Source organism: Anticarsia gemmatalis, chromosome 20, assembly GCF_050436995.1.
Source record: "Anticarsia gemmatalis isolate Benzon Research Colony breed Stoneville strain chromosome 20, ilAntGemm2 primary, whole genome shotgun sequence".
NCBI lineage: Eukaryota > Metazoa > Arthropoda > Insecta > Lepidoptera > Erebidae > Anticarsia > Anticarsia gemmatalis.
In genome coordinates this window covers 851,976-871,465 of record NC_134764.1, presented here as the reverse complement: position 1 = coordinate 871,465, position 19,490 = coordinate 851,976, and the positions used below count along the sequence as shown (strand labels likewise).

At 33.7% G+C, this 19,490-nt stretch overlaps 1 protein-coding gene across 1 annotated transcript in view; it reads left to right on the top strand.

Annotated features, from left to right (window-relative positions):
- Positions 1-19,490, top strand: part of ct (homeobox protein, cut) — a 167,119-nt gene that overhangs the window by 106,923 nt on the left and 40,706 nt on the right. The window contains exon 4 of the mRNA XM_076127918.1: positions 9,300-9,481. Within this exon, the coding sequence (XP_075984033.1) occupies positions 9,300-9,481 (182 nt within the window). The remainder of the gene's footprint in view (positions 1-9,299; positions 9,482-19,490) is intronic.

The following is a 19,490-nucleotide window of genomic DNA, read 5'->3' as shown; positions in this document are numbered from 1 at the left end:
TATATTCAAAATAGGAACATAGCTGTTGAATTTTTCGCGCTTTTTTATAATCGGACTTCTTAACCAAACTTTTTCAACTCTATGGTATCTGAAGTCATTATTGCCAATATTAAAAAGGTTACACTATGTCATAATAATGTCATACTTTGTATATTTACTCCAGCATTTTGAAAGGAAATTTAAAATTCAAAAATTCGTGTTACGAGACGCTCGGAGCGTTGGAAAATCTCAAGGATATAGTCAAGTATGTTTACGTTTTTAACTTTGAAACTAAAAGCTAAGGAATTAAAATGAAAGGTCGTAAATTTGATATAAGATTATAAAAAGTATGTTAAAGTTTACTTTATGAAAAACTTAAATATATTAAATTACTTAACTATTGGGCCCAAGTCTTCTTTCAATACGAAAGCAATTAAGTATTTGATCTGAAAATCAACTCAGATATGGCCATATAATTCTATATACATTCAAGAATTATACTAATTTTTTTCCAACAATACAAATTTTCGCAATTTTCCTTCACCATATTACGGTTTAGAGATAAACCTTTTATGCCTAGTATATAAGTAATACAATGTCTGAACTATTAGTGTAGTAAATGAACGATATTTGTAGAACAAAATATCGTTTTCCATTCTCTTTATCTTGTCATATTATTTGCTTACGAAGCCTGCATACGGGTGCACGAAGAATTAGAGAACAACTGGAAGGTGCATGTAATAGAACAATTAGTGTAGTTTAGCCAGTTAAAATATTCTGATGTTGAAAAACATTGAGAAACAGATTACTTTCGATATTCGGTAAATATTAATATGTAGAGTTGGTAGCAAATAAGAGACTTAAGTTTCTTTCATAATATGTAGTACTATAACATATAGGAATTGCCTCCAGTTTGTTATTCATTTATGTTCATTAAGACGATAATTTAGGACAATTTTCTGATCAAAGGACTATAAAAATTTTCACCTTAGTCATAATTTTTCAATTTTATTTCTCAATTTGATTTTTGACACACACAATCCTAAATGAATCCTCATACAAACTCCACTCTACTGTACCGTATCCAGTATATGAACATCTACACTCATTCCCCCTTCTTCCATTCTATTTGCACAACTCCTTAATGCTTTATTTCGTTTGTGTGCTTAGTCTAATTAGAAAACTCCGAATCTACTAATGGCTAATATCGAATTTTGCCGCTTTTTGTTTTTCTATGTCTTCGTATTATCAAATTATGTTCTTTTCCATACGAGTTTGAAGGGAATTTGATCGTGAAAATAACATTCATTTCTAATTGTAACTGAAAATTTACACGCATTTTATGAAGTTCATCGATATTTATGCCTTCAGTTCACATGTGTCTCAATATAGGAAGTCTACAATCTTTAAATCAAGTCGAAAGCTTTCAGGCTTGAACTATTTTGACACTAGTCAAACTATTATATTAGTAGTAGATGAAAAAAAATAATTTGAGGTTGTATAGTGACGTCACAATAGCTTAATTCGAAACTTAAGTATCATAATTATATTCGTTACGCAAAATCTATGAAAAGAAACATTAGTTTAGAACCTAGAAACGTTTAATTTTTTTTGACATTCGAAATAGTTTAAACCTTTTAAAACTAACGGTTAGAACGTTCGAAATCTAAATCCAAAATGTTAAATTAGGGATGTGCAAAACGATTGACATATTGAATGAACTGAGAACAGTGACAGTCTCAATTCCGTCAATCTCCGGCCGGTTCCGGAACAGAACGTGTTACGATTACGTGGGACGTGTTGGCAAGGGAGGACTTGCTTCAGTTCACTTACTTCACTTGCAAGATATTTATACGCTTTCAAAGATGAGTTTTGTATGAAGTTACACTGTAGTGTATTGATAATTAAGTTTAGTTAAGAGTTAACTGAACTATTACTGTTCTACTAACTAAAAAAATTCTCCAATAGAAGAGTGCTTCAGTCAAAAAAATGGTTGTTAATTAGTCTTTTCAAGGAAAATAGTTTTTTAAAATTTTATTATAGGAATGAAAGTGACGTTGCATGCATGACCTAGTCAATAGATTAGAACAAAGCACAACTACCAAGTACAAATTCGTATTAAAATTCATTCCATTTAGCTATAATTCATTGCGATTTCGCATCTTATCGCACGGAACAAAATAACGCTCTACAAAAATAAATGTGATAGCGCGAAGCGATAGGTAACTATAAATTAAAATAATTATCGCGCTTTTCGGGGGTAGAATGCAAGGCCTTGCGATCAGCTGCGGCGCATTACCCTCGCCGCCCACCAGGTGGCGTGAGAGAGCACACCAACCTTCCGCACTGATTGCGGTAATTTATTATTTGAAAAATAGACCAAAAACTTTAAGGTGTTTAGAAGGCAATAGGTATTTTTAAAACAGACACGATAAATAAAAACGCGGACCGGCCAATTCCTTCGCCGCCATTTTAATTGCACCGCAACACTATATTTTATCCATGGTATGCATTTTTTCAGTCAGTCCCGACAGCGGGCCGTTAGTCAAAATAATCTAGGCTAGATATCGTACACCCCACGTGATCTACTGCCTCTACCACGGAAGAAACACGTTACACTTGATATTTTTCTTTTAATCCCCAATGACGTTTGTACGTAATTGGCGGGTTATTTTCGTTCGCGTGAGGTTGGTAACATGCAACGTTGGGTACTTTTTAAAAATGTTTTATCGGATATTTTAAAAATGGAAGATGACAGTTTTATTGCTTCTTGACCTTAGTGACCGTTGGTTAAGTTATTAATCTAAATAAAATGACAGTTGGTTCGACTACCATTTCTATTATGAGTTTGTCAACTTTTTATTTATGTTGTTTAGAAAACTTAGCGTAACGACTACTGTCGTTATTAATAACAATAACAAGTCTCCATTCATATGCAAAACATTCATACGTAAATTCCCTTATAAACTATACTATAATAAATCGAACTACTTGTTTTTATTAACACCACATAATATACTACTATACACCATTAAACACTAATCATTCTTTGACTCCCATTCCAAACAAATAACAAACGCATAAACAGTCACAAAACAAAATTAAAAAACAACATTCCCAACTGCAAATCATAGTACTAAATCAAAACAATCATCGAAACAAACGAGCAAAGGTAACTATCAAACTGCCAGCGCCTGAAATCCATACCCAGACATTAAAACCACAGCAAATCGTGTTCAATACGAATTTATCGAAATTATACGAAATCAAACAACGACACCCCAACAGGAGCATCACACCACAACAAGCAAAACTTAGTTTTCCATCCAGTTTTATAACGGTGAACGATAGACAAGCAATAAATGAGCTCCCACAACTTATAATTGCTTCATTTCGTTCAGAAACTATGCAGTTTGCATTCGGCTTGTCTGTGTCGTGTTTCTGAACGATAATTGGATTGTCAATAAAAATGTGCTTGTACCGCCTATTCGTATTGTTTTTTTTAATAGTGTAAATTACGTATAAGAAAATGAAATGTGAACGTAATCAGCTATTTTGTAATACTAATTTCTATTTCAAACTCCTAAACGACAAAGTCATAAAAGCTGAACTTCATCAAAACTGAAAATACGTTTCATTAAAACAGTCCTGAAATGAAAAGAACAAAATGATAGCGCCGTCAATCCCGAGTCTTAAATTCGCCGGCCGCCACGAATATCCTTCATTCAACGTTAATCACGTCTGTTACACGGTTCATTAAAAACTATCCTCTATTTAATACTGACACAATCTCCGCACGTAAACTTACCAAACGTGAACTGACAACGTCGAAAAAGTAATAATCGAAATGATCACGATCCATCGCTGTGTTTATCCGAACGCCACCGACGTATCATGTCAAAAGTGCATGTACAACTTCCAACTCACTATTTGCCGTTAAAATATACTCCAAAAACAATCCTGCAAACAAATATCAACCCTATCGTCAATACAATAACACTAGTTTCATATACCACACACCTGCCCTTGTCCGTGCTTATTAATTTTTACCATTTTCACGCTCCACGTTCGATGTGACACGTGATTGATGATCGCGACGTTCATTGTCAATCAAACTGTTACTGTAAAAGCATTTGCCGAAATGTGAATATTTATGAATCACAAACGTTTGTCCCAGCGATACACGTTAAAATAATCATTTTCATTCGGCCGTTTTAATTCCGATAGATGCGATGACAGCTGAAGAGCACGTAATAAACGGATAGTAGGAATCTTTTTGAAACTCTCGTCCAACTGTTCAATCATTCGCGTCGTTTATCATTTTTTTCGAAACGAAACGAAACTCGTCGCGTCAAACTAGACAGACTATAGATGACGTAAAAAGAAAAACTGCCGTCCCGCCGTAGAAGCTTTCCGAACGTCTTTTTGTTCCTACAGTTGGTATTGCTCGCGTTCGAATTCGAAATTTGAATTTTGCCGCTTAAACGTCGGCCTAATAAATGTTTCCCGGCAATTCGCGATTTCGCATAGGGTAACCATCGTTTGATAAAGCTATCCTTGTAATATACTTATTGAATTAATGAGTTTCATTACGACATTCAGATTGTAGCGCTCTATTGCGGATATTCAGCGCGGTGTATAATAAAATGACTGACATTGAGGGGCACTGCAGGTAAATATATAAGAAAAACTGATGTTTTATGCGGCCTAATTAACGAGAACCGGATACTTAGTTTGGTTTTATTAACAAACAGTTTTATTTATTGCCATAATAACAATCACAGTAAGTAAATTATTACCTAATTACTGTATTGTATTTCGTTATTCGTATCACTGAAATTATCACAAAGCAGAATACATTTATTGTTGAAATCATTTACAAAACAGATTCACTTTGAATACAAAACGGATCGTATCAGGAAAAGTCGAAAGCGTTGTCACCCCTAAAATGTTTGACCACTTTGACAGATAGCTAACATGAACTCTTTCTGATGTCAAAATGGCGTATTAGGTTTTTTTATTCCGTTGTCTCTCATCACTTCCTTTGTGATTGAGCACTGCATTGACGCATTGTGCCCTGAATTGATTCCGTTTTGTTACTTTATTCGAGTTTTAGACAAAACGGCAGACATCTTTGTTGCTTTTGCATCAATCTTGGACGGATGAAAGAGGTTATGGTTTTTGCAAAATGGAACAAAAGAATTGAATGTTTGTAGAGCATATGGTTTTTAAAAATGGGAATGTGAAGCGAGCGGCCAGCATTTTTTGATGAAGAATTTGTAGTTATGGCTGCGAATTCGATTTGATTTTGTAATCAATTATAAGCTACGATACTGTTGAACATTAAAAGTATATATTAAATACTGAAATACATTAAAATCTTCTAGTTTTAATACAACTAAAAGCAAGCAAACATAAATCAAAGCGACACTTGTTCAAAGTACAATCGGCTACAAAAATACGTGTAGACTAGAATCGAGCCCGTCTGATAAGGCTGGGTGGATTTATGGCAAGCGACGTGTCATTTGCATCGGAAGGAACATAAGAATGTGATGCACGCATACACAAGCACTTTGTTTGCAACCTTGGGACTCGAGGTAAATGCTAAATGCTTGCAATTTCTATTTATGTTGTAGTCTGTTTAATAGAATTGTATTTTATGTCCAAAGACATAAGCTAGAATACTGTCAAAATGTTTTAGCAGTTTTGACACAAAGGACAGACAAACAAGCTTTAATAAGGTTGTATTTAAACACAAAATCTTCTTTTATATGGTCTGTATATCGAAGTAAAGACAAAATTTTGCAAAAACACAATCTAGCAAAAGTCATCTACCTTCAAACAAGCCTTTTACACATCAACGTTTAACTCCAAAACTAGAAGTTGTAACCTAAAAAAACCCATCGCAACTTGCTAACACATGTAAATCTCACCAAATTGTCCGAAAGGTCTTTTTTAAGAGAGAGCTATCCGAGTTAATGGACGTCACAGTGGGGTGATCACAAACCCCGGTGGCTAAGGTATAATTATACTAAAAATGTGGTAGACTTCAATAAAAAGCTGAAACTGTGACGGTCCAAAACATAATTGTACTGTAATGATTGTAGGTAATTGTGCGAGGGTTGCCCTTAACCCTTTGCTGAAGGAACAGCCCTTGGATGCTGCGTAAAATACGGGCGGCAGCGGCGACTTTGATTTTTGACAAATTTACGCTGTTCACAGTGATTTCTTGTATTCCCGGTACGATTAGCATTACTTTGAAACGGTTGCTTTACTTTCTTGTTACTAACTAATACGAATTTTATTTATATTTGCTTGACGTTTTGGCACAAGTCTCGTGTCGTGGTCGCAGGTTGCTTTATTTTTTATCTTAGATTTAACCTTGCTTTAAGTAAAGTAAAGTAGAAGCCTCTTAGGCTGTTGTAACTAAAACATAACCTTAGCATTATAATCCACAAGCAATCGTAACTTAACTTCTGTATTTTCTACAATCATCAAACTACAAATTCTACTCTCATTCCGCCGTCGCTTCTAAGTTGTGTCTAAGTTAATAGCGGTCAGCGGGCTCCGAATTAAGACAATAATTACTCGCGGTCCTGTCCGGACAAATTTTCGTTTCGGCTAATACTTTTTATTGCTGACTGTACTATCCTGAATGGCGGGCCCCGTGTTTACATAGCCTTTACGACCATACGAAGAACCTCTATGAATTAACGGTGAAAAACACCGTGACAATTTGTTTACACATTTTAAATTAACAAAGGACTGATACAGCAATACGTTTGCATAACAAATTAAAAAAAAAACAATTTGACGTTTCACATGTCAGCCATCTTGAATATTCTGTCAAAATATTTCATCTGTTCTCATTAGTTCTAAATTAATATAACAATTTAATGATGTCTGAAGGATGTTTTTTACGATCTTATATAAAAGGTATTATAAGTATATAATGGTAGATTATTTACGACAGTTTCAAGGCTCCGTCAAAACTGACAATATTTACTGAAGTATTACAGCACTGATAGGTATTAAGATATCGATGTCAAGGTGTATTAGAAACAAATTATATTGAACCTTATCACGTATAATACAAAACTCATTTTTAATCAGCAGCTTTTTTTATATTTGGTACAAAATTAGACATAAGATTTTAACTAATTTCAAAGATCATTGTTTGTATTCATGTACATAGAATAAATACAATTACAATACAATTTTATAGAAAAAAAACAATGACTTCGTTCAATGTTTAAAAAACTAACCAATTATAATATTATCGGCTATGATCTTTAGCAATTGTTAGTAATAAGAGTTATTATTCTATTCAAATTAGTATAATAGCGAAACATTTTTAATTATGCCATTTAAAAACCAACATTAGTTAATATTTGTGCTATACTTTTAAATATCGGAAGTTTAAAAACTTACAACCATTAAAAAAAGAACACATTCTCATTGGCATACACAACCTTTTTCTTTAAATTTTTTTGTCAATTTGACAGCTGTCAGTTTTCCCGCCTTTTTCGATACAAGTAATTGTCAAAATTGCCTATATTTTGGAGGGCATATAGTAAGTAAATCTTGAACAATACGATACTTAGCAGTCACCTTGTGAGGTGACCTTGGAGCTAACTATGAAACAGAACATCAATCAGTCTATTGTGTTGTATCTGTCAATGCGGAAAATGGTGAAACAAAAACACATTCATTTGATGTTTTTGTTAAGATTCTATAGAGATATATGCTTAAGTAATTCATATTTGTGTGTACTTAAAATATCAACGGAGTATATTGGCAGTTATTTAATTTCAAATTCAATGCAATTCTAATATACCCCAATAACTATTAAGTTAAGCAAGGAAAACTTAGATATTTGGTGGTTAAAATAAACTCATATTAAAAACTACTAAGTGCATAATATTTATGACTCCTTTACTTTAAAAACCTTCATGAAATTGGAAATTCGGACGTCGATAACGCCCTTACTTCAACACATTTCTATCAACTTTTCACCCAAAACATTACAAAAATGAACATTACAAATCTTCACTGATTTGCCTAACCTTAAAATCTAATGTCCCCGATTCCTTACCCCAAAATCGATACAGATACAACAATTTTCTCAATACAAAACTTTAAAAATCAATGTAGCGAGTGTTGTAACACGGGCCGGTCACGTGACGCGTGCGATTTCCGCCGCATTCATCTTTAGATACATATCTCTCCGCTTGGATGCTCCAACACCCTACCTGATGCCATTACAATTGATATCTTCCGAAGGTCGGATAATAGCTACGATCTTATCACAAACACATAAGGTCTAATTTCCAGCACATTTTTACTGGCATCTAATTGAAGTGTCTGCAATTTTATGAATAGATCGCCGATCGGTCAACGGAAATGCGAATTGAGTTGCTGATTGTAGACTACTGTATATTATTTTTTATGAAGGGAAAATGTATACTCTATAAATAGGTACTTACCAAAAAATAAAAAGAAATTTAAAAAAAATACAGATCAAAATGGCCGCAAATAATTGACATTCGAATTACAAACTGTATTTTTTTCTATATGATTAATTATGAGCGCCAAAATCCGTGTCGTTATTTTCCTTGGCTAAAATAATTGCGTAAAAATAATACTTTATGACAATTGTTTCAAATAATAAAACATTTAATCACTTATTTAACAATAAACAGGAAAAACCGGTCATATTTATTAAGAATTAGGGGAAAATCCCGTATAAAGATATATTATTATTTAATTATCATTACAGTAAAGATTGGAGAGAATACCTAATCATATTAATTATTTTATTGTTCTAGATAACACTATTAATGCTATTATAAGACTGATTTATCAGGGGAATTGTGACGTACGTAAAAGTTTGAAATGAAAATCTTGAATGCAATAAACTATGTCAATAATCCCCGTTTTTTTCCATGGTTCTTTTTATTCAAACAATAATTTCACAGTTTTAACAGGAACTCGCATATGAACTGTCAAAATCGTTAAAAAACCGTTGTATTTAAAACCCATCGATGAAAAATTTTCCCTGATACAATAATATGCGTCATTTATTTATTTCCATTCACTTCATGGTAAAGATTATTCAATGATAAAGTCCGAATCTTCGAAGATTTTAAACTTCTTTTATGGAATAAGGTCGCATTTTTAATCCTTGTAACTGACACTAGATCCCTTGTATCCCAATATCCTATTTAATACGCTACCTACCTGTAAGGAAAAAAGGCGTGATTTTATATAATTCCAGTCATATTTATCAAATCTTTACCTTTTCTTTTCCTTTGTCCCAGATCGCCCAGCTGGTAGAAGACGTCCGCCGGCTGCAAGCTTCCCTGACGGCGCTGCAAGAGGCCCACGCGCAGCAGCTCCAGCGCTTGGAGGAGCGGCTCGACGAGAAGAAACAACACATCGCGCGGCTTGAAGCACGCCTCGACAACCAGAGAGATTATGATGATATTAAGAGGGAAATCAAGTTAGTATACTATTTTTTATACTTTTGTAAAGTATTGAAGGCTTCTAGGAAAGGTTTCAATGTGTTTTTATGACCAGTGGGTAGAGGAGTAAACGTTAACTTCTTAGGGAGGTTTTTTTTTAAAGTTATTTGGCGATAGGTATGTTTTAGAGCCACAAAGCTGTACGAAACTTGTCTAACGATCTAGGAGTTATAGAGTAGCCTTTTTGCTACAGTTCATATCATTTTTTATAATAAAATTCTATAAATTCGTGTCTTATTTTATCGATAAAAGAGAGTCCTACTTTCGCATCTATCAAATCATTATCTTAAAATTTTAATCCAAAAGCACATAACTAACTTTAATATACAGAAAAACTCACTAAAACAACCCAAAAACCTTTTCTAATGACTGTCATGTCCCAAAAATCGTATTAAACGCTGCTGATCTTTCATCTTCGTACCAAAGAGTATCACCTAACAATATTATACCACAAATTACTTGCAACACATAGGAGTGTTAATAAACTTGATAACGTGTATCGTACATTCACCTGAGAGTACACACGCGTATCTGTTTGCCGAGCGAGCCTTGAAGCCGGCCAGGGAGACAAGCTTCGTGCAACATATGCTTATGTCTATGCTACATCTATTAACTAAGGTATATGATGATAAAAGAACAGTTTCAGTTTGAAAATAAGTGTTAAGTTTGCTAAAACTGTGTCAAACTGTAAGCTTATATTGCTTTTAATAAATTAATTAATATTAAAGACTTAGTAGCAAGCCTTGTACAAGATTTGCGGCAACAATATTCATAATTTAGAATATCAGTGACCCACAGACTTATTTAACCGACGTTGGACTGTTTAAAGTTAAGTCTTATTCTTACAGACAAACAAATTACGAACACAAAACATGTCCACCGATTACAAATCCATTTTAAAATCTACTTTTGTCTATCGCATATATATATTTTAATTCGAAATCAGATACATCAATAAACACATTGCTTTGATGTGGCAGCCATTACACATACTGTCAAACTTTTAAAAAAAGAACGTCTATGTCGCGGCACTGACAATTGTTTATACAGCCTACAATAATCACTGTTTAAGTGCCGCATCCTTAAGGAACTTTTATGGACTTCTCGGTACAAATGATTGAGTTGTCAGTCTTTGAAAATCTTTTGACATTTTAGTTCTGGCTTTGTTTATTGCTTTGTATGTTCAAGTTATGGTACCTTGTTCACTAGAAAGGGTAATTGGGTTTTAGACTACTCTGATAGAGAAAAAAAAATAAAAGTTTGGTTACTATTTCAGAATTAACTAAAACTAGAACCGTAGAAAAATGAGATGACCGATATAAAAAAAACAGTATCTCTTTGGTGATTGGTCCCGCCCAATACCTTAAACTCCAAAGTATATTATAAATAAATATTGTAATATACACATAAGCGGTAAACTCACTTACGATTATTTACTCATACACCCATCGGCTCCCAAAAACGTCCACTAAGGAGGTCCGAACACCTTTTTTTTCGTTTGACGTTTCATTTTTTGATCCTGACGTTTTTTCATTCGTTCGGAAATCGAAAAGCACTTGTGTCGCAGTCTCATGGATTTCACAGCTATACGCTAAACGTTCGAGATATGGAATTTAGCAGCCTCCCTTTGTATTTACACACGTTATTGATATAGAAATCGCTCCCTGAGAACTGGGTTTTTTTATTTTCCTGTCCCATCAGTGGGAAATATAAATAGAATAATCGAGGGATGTTTTTTGACGCCATAGTAGAGTGAGATATTGTTTTTTTGATTTAATAATTCTTATCGATGACTGCATTTCGTTTAGCAAACAAACTAATAAGCCGTTTTTTATCATAATACTTAACCAAAAACCTACCCAATAAAACACTGATTTATTTTGCAATTAAATGTTATCGATCAATCATTTTGATATTTTTAATCGCAAAATAATTGACACATGTCAAAACTTAATAGCCACTACACAAACGCAACAGATCTTGATACTTGAACACTAAAAATAATTTCCTTGACAAATAGAAACATAAATTGAGTAACATACTCAACAAAGGCGCCTGCTTATCAGTCAAAGGTACGGTCAGCAAACACAGTACACAGTACACATCGAACATATGTACTTAAGTACACAGTTTGTGTACTGTGTACCTTAAGTAAAGGATTATGTTTCTAGCCGTGCTGTTGACTAAGTAGAGCCTTGCTGACGGGAGATAGGAAGGCGATGAACTTAATGAGTCAGATTCTTATAATTGTTACTCAATTACAACATTAGTCATATAAATAATGGTTAAGTTTCAAACTAGTTATATTATAAATATGTAAGAAAATTGCTGTGATTGTGATTTCTGTTTGGGAAAAAAGTGTTCTATTATATGATTTCTATTAAACTAAGATCTACAAGCTTCTTTCGGAATACAAAAAAAGTTATGCTACATACAGTAGTTTTCGAGTTAATTTTCCCCAAACAATTAAATCGTTTTTAATTACTAACGCTTTTAAACCTAGTACACAAGTAAAATTTCGTTTGAAATGTTATATCGACCATTTTCTGCACTAAAGTTGCACTTTTCCCTCATTGACAAACGACATAAGTAACTACAACTTAACATCATCTTACGCCCTTTTAAAATCACCGCACTCCCAAAAACATTTTCCTCCAACTTATTCCAAAAAGGTCCTAAGTGGTTTCTAATTAGCAGTGCCATAAGCTTTTATAGTCCTGCAGGTGAGACATTGTTTATCGATCGTTTGATAAAGTTAGCTACTAATACGTTATCGGGTGATGGATGTTCAGGAAGTTGACTGATCGCATCCTGATTGCTTTAAAGCTTCAGCACGTGGGAAAACTACACTATTAGATTGAAAAGTTTGATGACGATTTTGTAAATTAGTTGATGAGAGTGCACTATTGATGTAGTACAAGCTCCTTCTTATGGTAAAAAGTAGTATTTTTCGTAAACGGTTTTCTTTTGCTATTCGTGTTGTGTCTTTTAACGACGAAAGTGTCCTGGGTTGGGTCCCTTTAAAAGAAATATTGATGGAAATTATTAGTTTTCGTAAACTTATAATATATCATACATGCAATGCATTCTTCTCCCCATAGGGAATAGCAGAGACCAGAAAAAGTCACTTGCTACGATCCTTCAAAACGAATAATTAGTAATTTATTCTATTTTATTATGCGCACAGTCTTTAAATAAGCTTTTTCAGCCCCAAAACAGTATATTCACTAAAGTATCAAGTCATATCCGTCCCCAACAGGACCACATCACAAAAGGGTGTCGTTTACCACTCAGTCTATATATATCACTGTAATAACTTCAAAAACCAATGTTTTTGTACTTTTTATGTGTTATTTCTACCAATACGGTCTCCAAACTCTTTGATGTACCGTCAAAGAACATATCACACAGGCCGGCGACATAAAATCCACGCTTGTGCAAACACGTTAAAAACTAAAAATAAAAAAAACGTTAATCGATGCTTTATGACAGGAAATCGGAAATTGGAACGCGTTATTCATGTTTAGAATGTATAGCGAAAATGTTATTTTAGTGTCTATAATCTTTTGAAAATTATGAGATGTTTTCATTTCGCGATATATTGATCGCGGCGTATTTTTGTTTAAGAAGATTAGTCTCATGTGATTTTGAAACAATTTTTTTTATAAAAAGTTGTTTCAAAGTTTCTAGACCACAGACAAATCTAAACTCTTTTTAACAACTATAATATCCAGTCTATAATAATAGAAAATTTTCATAATTATACTAATTTATACAGAACGTTGAACAAACAAGACGAATATGATATCAAATAAAGGTAGCTAACAAGCATACAATAACAAAGCAAATATCCGAACATCGCAATCACATAACGAACGTAATATACCTGTCCACACGACACACTATGATAGAAAAATAAACGGTGCACAACCATTTCAATTATTACTTCGAACACGCGAAACGACATTTGCTACTTTTCCCATCATTGCTTTCTTACAAAAGATAACCTCACATAATCCTATAAGATCTATAATTCTCTATTATATCTGTGTATAAACACAAGCACCTGCACTGCTTTATAGCTTATTTATTCCGGTTCTCAAGTAAGGATTAAGTTATAGCCAACCCCCAAAGATTAAAGCTTAATGGAGGGAGAAATGGATTGATTTCTGAACGGCACGCGGTTCCCGCCAAATCTCCGCTTACGTTGGCTGCGCGGCGATTACGTTCGATTTATTTGTTATCTGTGCTCCGTTGCAGGGATTTTATTTAATCTGTGGCCTTTATAATTGTATTGCTAAGACGCTCGGCTTTGTTATGTGTCCCTTTTCCATAAATTACGCCGCCTTATTTAATGAAAAACAATGTTTGGTTCGAAAATATAAAAGTCAGTTTTACGACTAGGCAAATAGTTTTATATTCCAGACTAACAAAAATATTTCATTATAAATTCACATTCCTAACATGATCAACATTCTAACGCTCACATTTGATTAAAAAAATAGTAGAATGAAGTTACGATGTTGACACGTCAAAGATGAAATTTTAAAAAGTACAAATAAAGATTGTAGTCGGTTATCTCTTGTTTAATTAACTTGTGAGCACACACGATTTACATAATTTCAACGAAACATACATGTTATATTATGTGGCGTTGTTTGCGTCCCTATATATCAATATAAGAGCCTATCGCGGACACCTGTCTCCATTTGCTTAGGCGATGTTTGTCTTACATTTAACGAAAGTTTAGCCTAACACTGTCGCACACAAATTATCAACTAATTTACGCTCCCCGACGATTTTTTATGCCATAAAGAATGCCCGTCGGCCCTAAGCTTTTTACGCCGTGTTGACAGAGCATTCATAGACAAACGTTTGTCATAGACTAAATATGGAACATGGAGTTTGTGTCAATACGAACGTTTGGAGCCAATGGCGTTTGTTTGACATTTTTAAGTAGTTGAAATGTAGGCAAAGGCGTTAGTTAGTGTCCGATCGATCGGTGATTGGTCAGTCGTGCGGGGGCGGGGCGTTATCGGCGATCGGACTGATAGCGAGTGACGTCACCGCATTGTCCGCCTAGGAAATAGCCAGATCACCTAGTCATTTGAATACAATCGATTGTTGACATAACACGCCTAAGAGTGTCAATGTCAAAACTAATGTCAGAGTGACGTTTACGAAAAATCTGTGGGTAAAGCAATTTGCAGAGTTTTGTCAAGTAAGTTGTGTTTGTTCGTTACGCGCTCCCCAATGACACATAGACAATAAAACAAGAGGAAGAACTCAACAGGAATTCGTAATTCGCTAATCAATATAACATCCCTTTACGTTCAACCCCTTTGGAAATATGTCTTTGAAATATTCCCTTTAAAGGGTGAAAACGAGCCGCGGCGATCAATCAAAATTTTGTCACAGATTTTGAAATATGATAGTCATTTTGCAGTTATTTGTCTATGGTCGGGGACAAACGAACTGACTAATCGGAACGTTTTTAACTTGTTTACTTGTCACTTAGAATAACAAGTTTAAACGTACTATACTCTTTAAAATATAGCTTGATTAGAATGGCAGATGTCAAACTATTTGACTAGGGTTGTAGAAGTATTGATCAAAATCGATAGCAAAAAAATCGAATCTAAAATAATTATATTCGATTCAATTATTTTTGAATTAGCTTTTTACTAATTGTTGTTGTGAATCTTATTGTTTAAGCAAATTCGTATAGGACGACCAGCCCTACTTTTAACACCGCACGGAGACCTCTCCTAGTTTAGTATTAATTAGGATCAATTAAATAAAACAATGAAAACAGTTAAAAAAAAAAAAAATATTCAGTTAATGGTGCAATTCTGATGATAGGGATGAGGATGATAGTAATATAGGATGCGCAGCTAATGGTGCGCATCCTAAATCAGTATCATTCTCATCGGTATCATCAGAATCGCTGGAACAATCTTGGAGATTAATTATTAATTCTTGGTCACAAATAGTATCAAAGTGTACTTCGCGATTAACGATTAATCAGTCGATTTACTCTTATCTATTGTGTCTCCTCACTAAAATTTTTGCAACATGACGTAGAGGAGACGGGAGAGGAGACGCCTTGTAGAGAGGTTGAAAATTATTAGGTTTATTTTTAAGACTAAAGAAAATAGTACTGATTTTTAGTTTAAAGGCTGATTGTACTGAATTATCTGATTTCTTATTGAGGATCTGTATTTAAAAAATAGTTATAATGCTAGACAAGACAGATTTTTCGTGTTTCAATTTGTAATACTCGTGAGACGTCACTACAAAGTTGCGTCATCTGTTTTGCTTAGAACTGTCATTTTAATCAAGCTATATTTTAAAGAGTATAAGTTTAACTTTCTAAACTACTTTTTATCTGTATTATTTCAAACAGAAACACACCTGTAATGTCATCATAATATCAACGAAAATATCTATAAATTCTCTTAAACAATGTCTTCAAATACCTAAATCATCATCATTTCTAGTTTTAACACTACCATTCCATTATCTTCATCATCATTCACTCCCAATTAATACAAAAAACATTTATCATGACTCCTTCAATCTATACATACATCTCAATAACCCTCTCTTACCCCATCCTTAGCTAAATTCCCTTTAAAATCAAGCTAAACTAAGTTTTACCACAGAACATATTAAAAGTGAACTTTGGTAATGAATACGAAGTAAGGGTATGTACACAACATCGGTTACATCGGCGCATCAAATATTCAGTGTGCACACGACTTACACCGAAGGCTTTTGGACAAGACAAAGATGCTTTTAAGCTTTCGTTTAGAACAAGGTTACGATGGAGTGGATTTTGTAGAGAAATATTTTTTGAGGTTAGACTTTAAATATAATATTATTATCCGATGCACGTTAAATTTGTGAGTCCCGGCTCTCATTTTGACAGTCGTTTAAAGTAGTCAGAAGCTTGACATTCTGAAAACCAGTCTCCCCGACGGGCATCGTGTTATAACTGGGTTGTGGAGGTCTGATAGGCAGTCGCTCCATGTAAAATACTAGTATTCAGGTGCACCCGGTGAGACTGGAAGCCTTTCAACATAGTTGGAGTAAGGCTAGGCTGATGATGACAATGCTGTAATATCAAGAAATGTATTAACTACATCGACCTCTTACTTAATATTTCAAACACAATAACTCACACTAAAACGTCGTTGGAAATGTAACATCCCAAACCACTCAACAGTTTCCCAAACTTTGCTCAACAACTGTGTCATCCTCTTCATAATGTATCACTTTTAAAACCAGTCGTAAAACATTAGGTTAACCTAAGGCTAACCTTCCTTAAAACCTTTAGAACACTTTCCTAAGTCATTTTGCTTACCTTTTTTCTTAATATGTGGGTTACGTGAAAAGTTTGAACTACCTTTAAAGTTTGCGCGCGAATTTTTGACGTTTAACTGTCAAATGTGACTATAGAGAAAATTTACTCTTGAGAACTCAATAGAAAATATTATAATAAAAAGCTTCTGTTTTATGTAGTATTACTGCCTTTGGATAATGTATTGGTTAGGTTAACAAATTATTATAGATTTGCTATGAATTAACTGTCGCTTCTATGTAAAGTTCCATGTAAGTTTATAAAGATTCCAACAAAATATCACTATTTTACCTCACAGTTTTGTTAAATAAATCCAAAATCTCCCTTTCTATAAAACCAAAAAGTTGAAAACAACTTAAAAAGCCAAACGTAACAAATAGCAAATTAAACTACAACTACTTAACAAAGTCCCGTATAAACCTCATTCATACACAATGAGCTGGCAACACCTCTGAGATTCGACTACCTACCGATCAACGATTTAATTGGCGATATATTAAATTGTAATTAACGTGCAACCCTATTGTGCCTCAGGTACGAAACAAATTCCCCGACTGATCGACCGACTAGTCGTTTAAATGTACTAGAGTTGTACCAACTAGTCGAGTGATTGAAACTTTAGTAAGTCGAGTCGCTAGATTTGTTTGTCGATCGAAAGACCGTATTTCGTGAGTTACCTTTACAATATGTTGTTGATAGTTTTAGTGTTTCGGTCCCTTTCTGAACGTAAATAAATAAATACTCTACATTAGAAATTAGTCGACTAATTACGTATTGTTATATTTATGAAACATTATATTTTTTAACTAATATCTTGTTCATTGTTCTGCGAAAGTAATTAGCGTAAATATTTTTTGTTGAAATTAGCAATCTTTAATTAGAAAACGTTTGTGCGAATCTGATTTCAATGGTGGTTTTGTACTAAAACTATACTATAGTATATAATTAAGCTTGGCAATTAGTCTATAGTAATTTTAATAGTTATATTACAACTAAGTTTTAACAATTGAGTTTTACGTCAAACACCGATCGCCGTGACGTCAGAAATTTAAATTAATCATTCACGAAGGTTGAATAGATAGCAGTCATTATTGTAAAAATAGATTGTACACAATAAAAACTATTTTTGAAATATCACAGATTTTATCGGAAACCGTGCTATTATTAGTTTTACAATCAAAATGTACATAGTAACTGTGGTAACAAATTATGTCTATGATTTTTTAACTGTACAACTTTTTTTTATTCCATTTCCGAACGTTCTTTAAAACGTCAAATTCTTTTTTTGGAAATTTGAATTTGACAATGGAAGAGTGAACTGTCAGATTACAACCAGGGACTTTATCCCCGAATGGTCGCTTAGGGGTCCCCTAAAGTAACGCAGTGTTAAGATATTAAGTACACATAAAATAATAGCAATAAATGGACAGGTAGGGTGGGTCTTATCTCCTAATAGCCGTAAGATACCGCTCACAGGGTCCCAATCTCAATAAATTTATTAAAGGAATATTGCCAATAGAGGGCCTTACTTCCTATTAATTAGAATACTTAATTAATTCACGTGGAAATTGTTTAATCAATTCACTCCTGGCTCAATTTATTGGGGTATCGAACGGTGACCGCTCACCTGGCTATAATTAAAACCCCTTGTATTATAATCAGGATAATCTATGGTATTCTCTTTTAATTATGATCAAGGTATTTGCGGGTAGATGAACATTTTACGTATATCAAATTGCGATAACAATTTTATGATGTGCATCCCAAAAATGTCGGAACTAAATTTCTTTATATGTAACTCGGTCGATGATTATTAAATAGCCATCGACATTTTACGAGTACCTATATTTTAAAATTCGTTTTTCTCTTCCGTAAAAGTTGTCTGACAATGAATGTCGGTTTGCCGTTACTTTTATTTTTCGAGTCATCAGTCATTACTTAAGTAAATAGAAAATGACTCTATTATTTCTTTTTTTTGTACAATTAACTAACTACTCTGACTAACTACTTTTGACTGCCTCCATGGCGCAGTGGTTTAGGTCGCCACGCCGATACCACTGCAACGGGAGGTCGTGGGTTCGATTCCCACACGGAGCAATTATTTGTGCGATCCACAAATAATTGTTTCGGGTCTGGTTGTGCTTTGTGTCCGTTGTTTGTATGTTTGTAAAAGTCCCCGCGACACAAGAGCAATTCTTAGTGCGGGAGTTGTCTTTTTAAATAAAAATTTAAATAAATACTTAGTAACAGGAAAAAAGTATAAATTTAAATATTGTAATGTATAATTTAGTTTTGCCACGTGAGTCCAGTAGATTTTCATTATAAGTATAAATTACAAAAATATAACGGGTTTTGAAAATTATATTTTGTGTTTTTATCGGTATCAGTTTTACGAATAAATTCATATCTATTGTTCATTCGGAAATAAATGCTAACATAAGAATAAATCACAATTTCCTAAAATGAATACCTGTAATTATAATTGTAAGTTAACTATCAAAGTATATAAAATATAGAATCTATCTCTAATAAGTCATTTCAATTGTTGCAGCATGCTTCGAGCCCTAGACCTGGGCGGTGGTGAACGGTCGCTTGAGCGGTCGCTTGAGCGCAAGCCTGAGCTG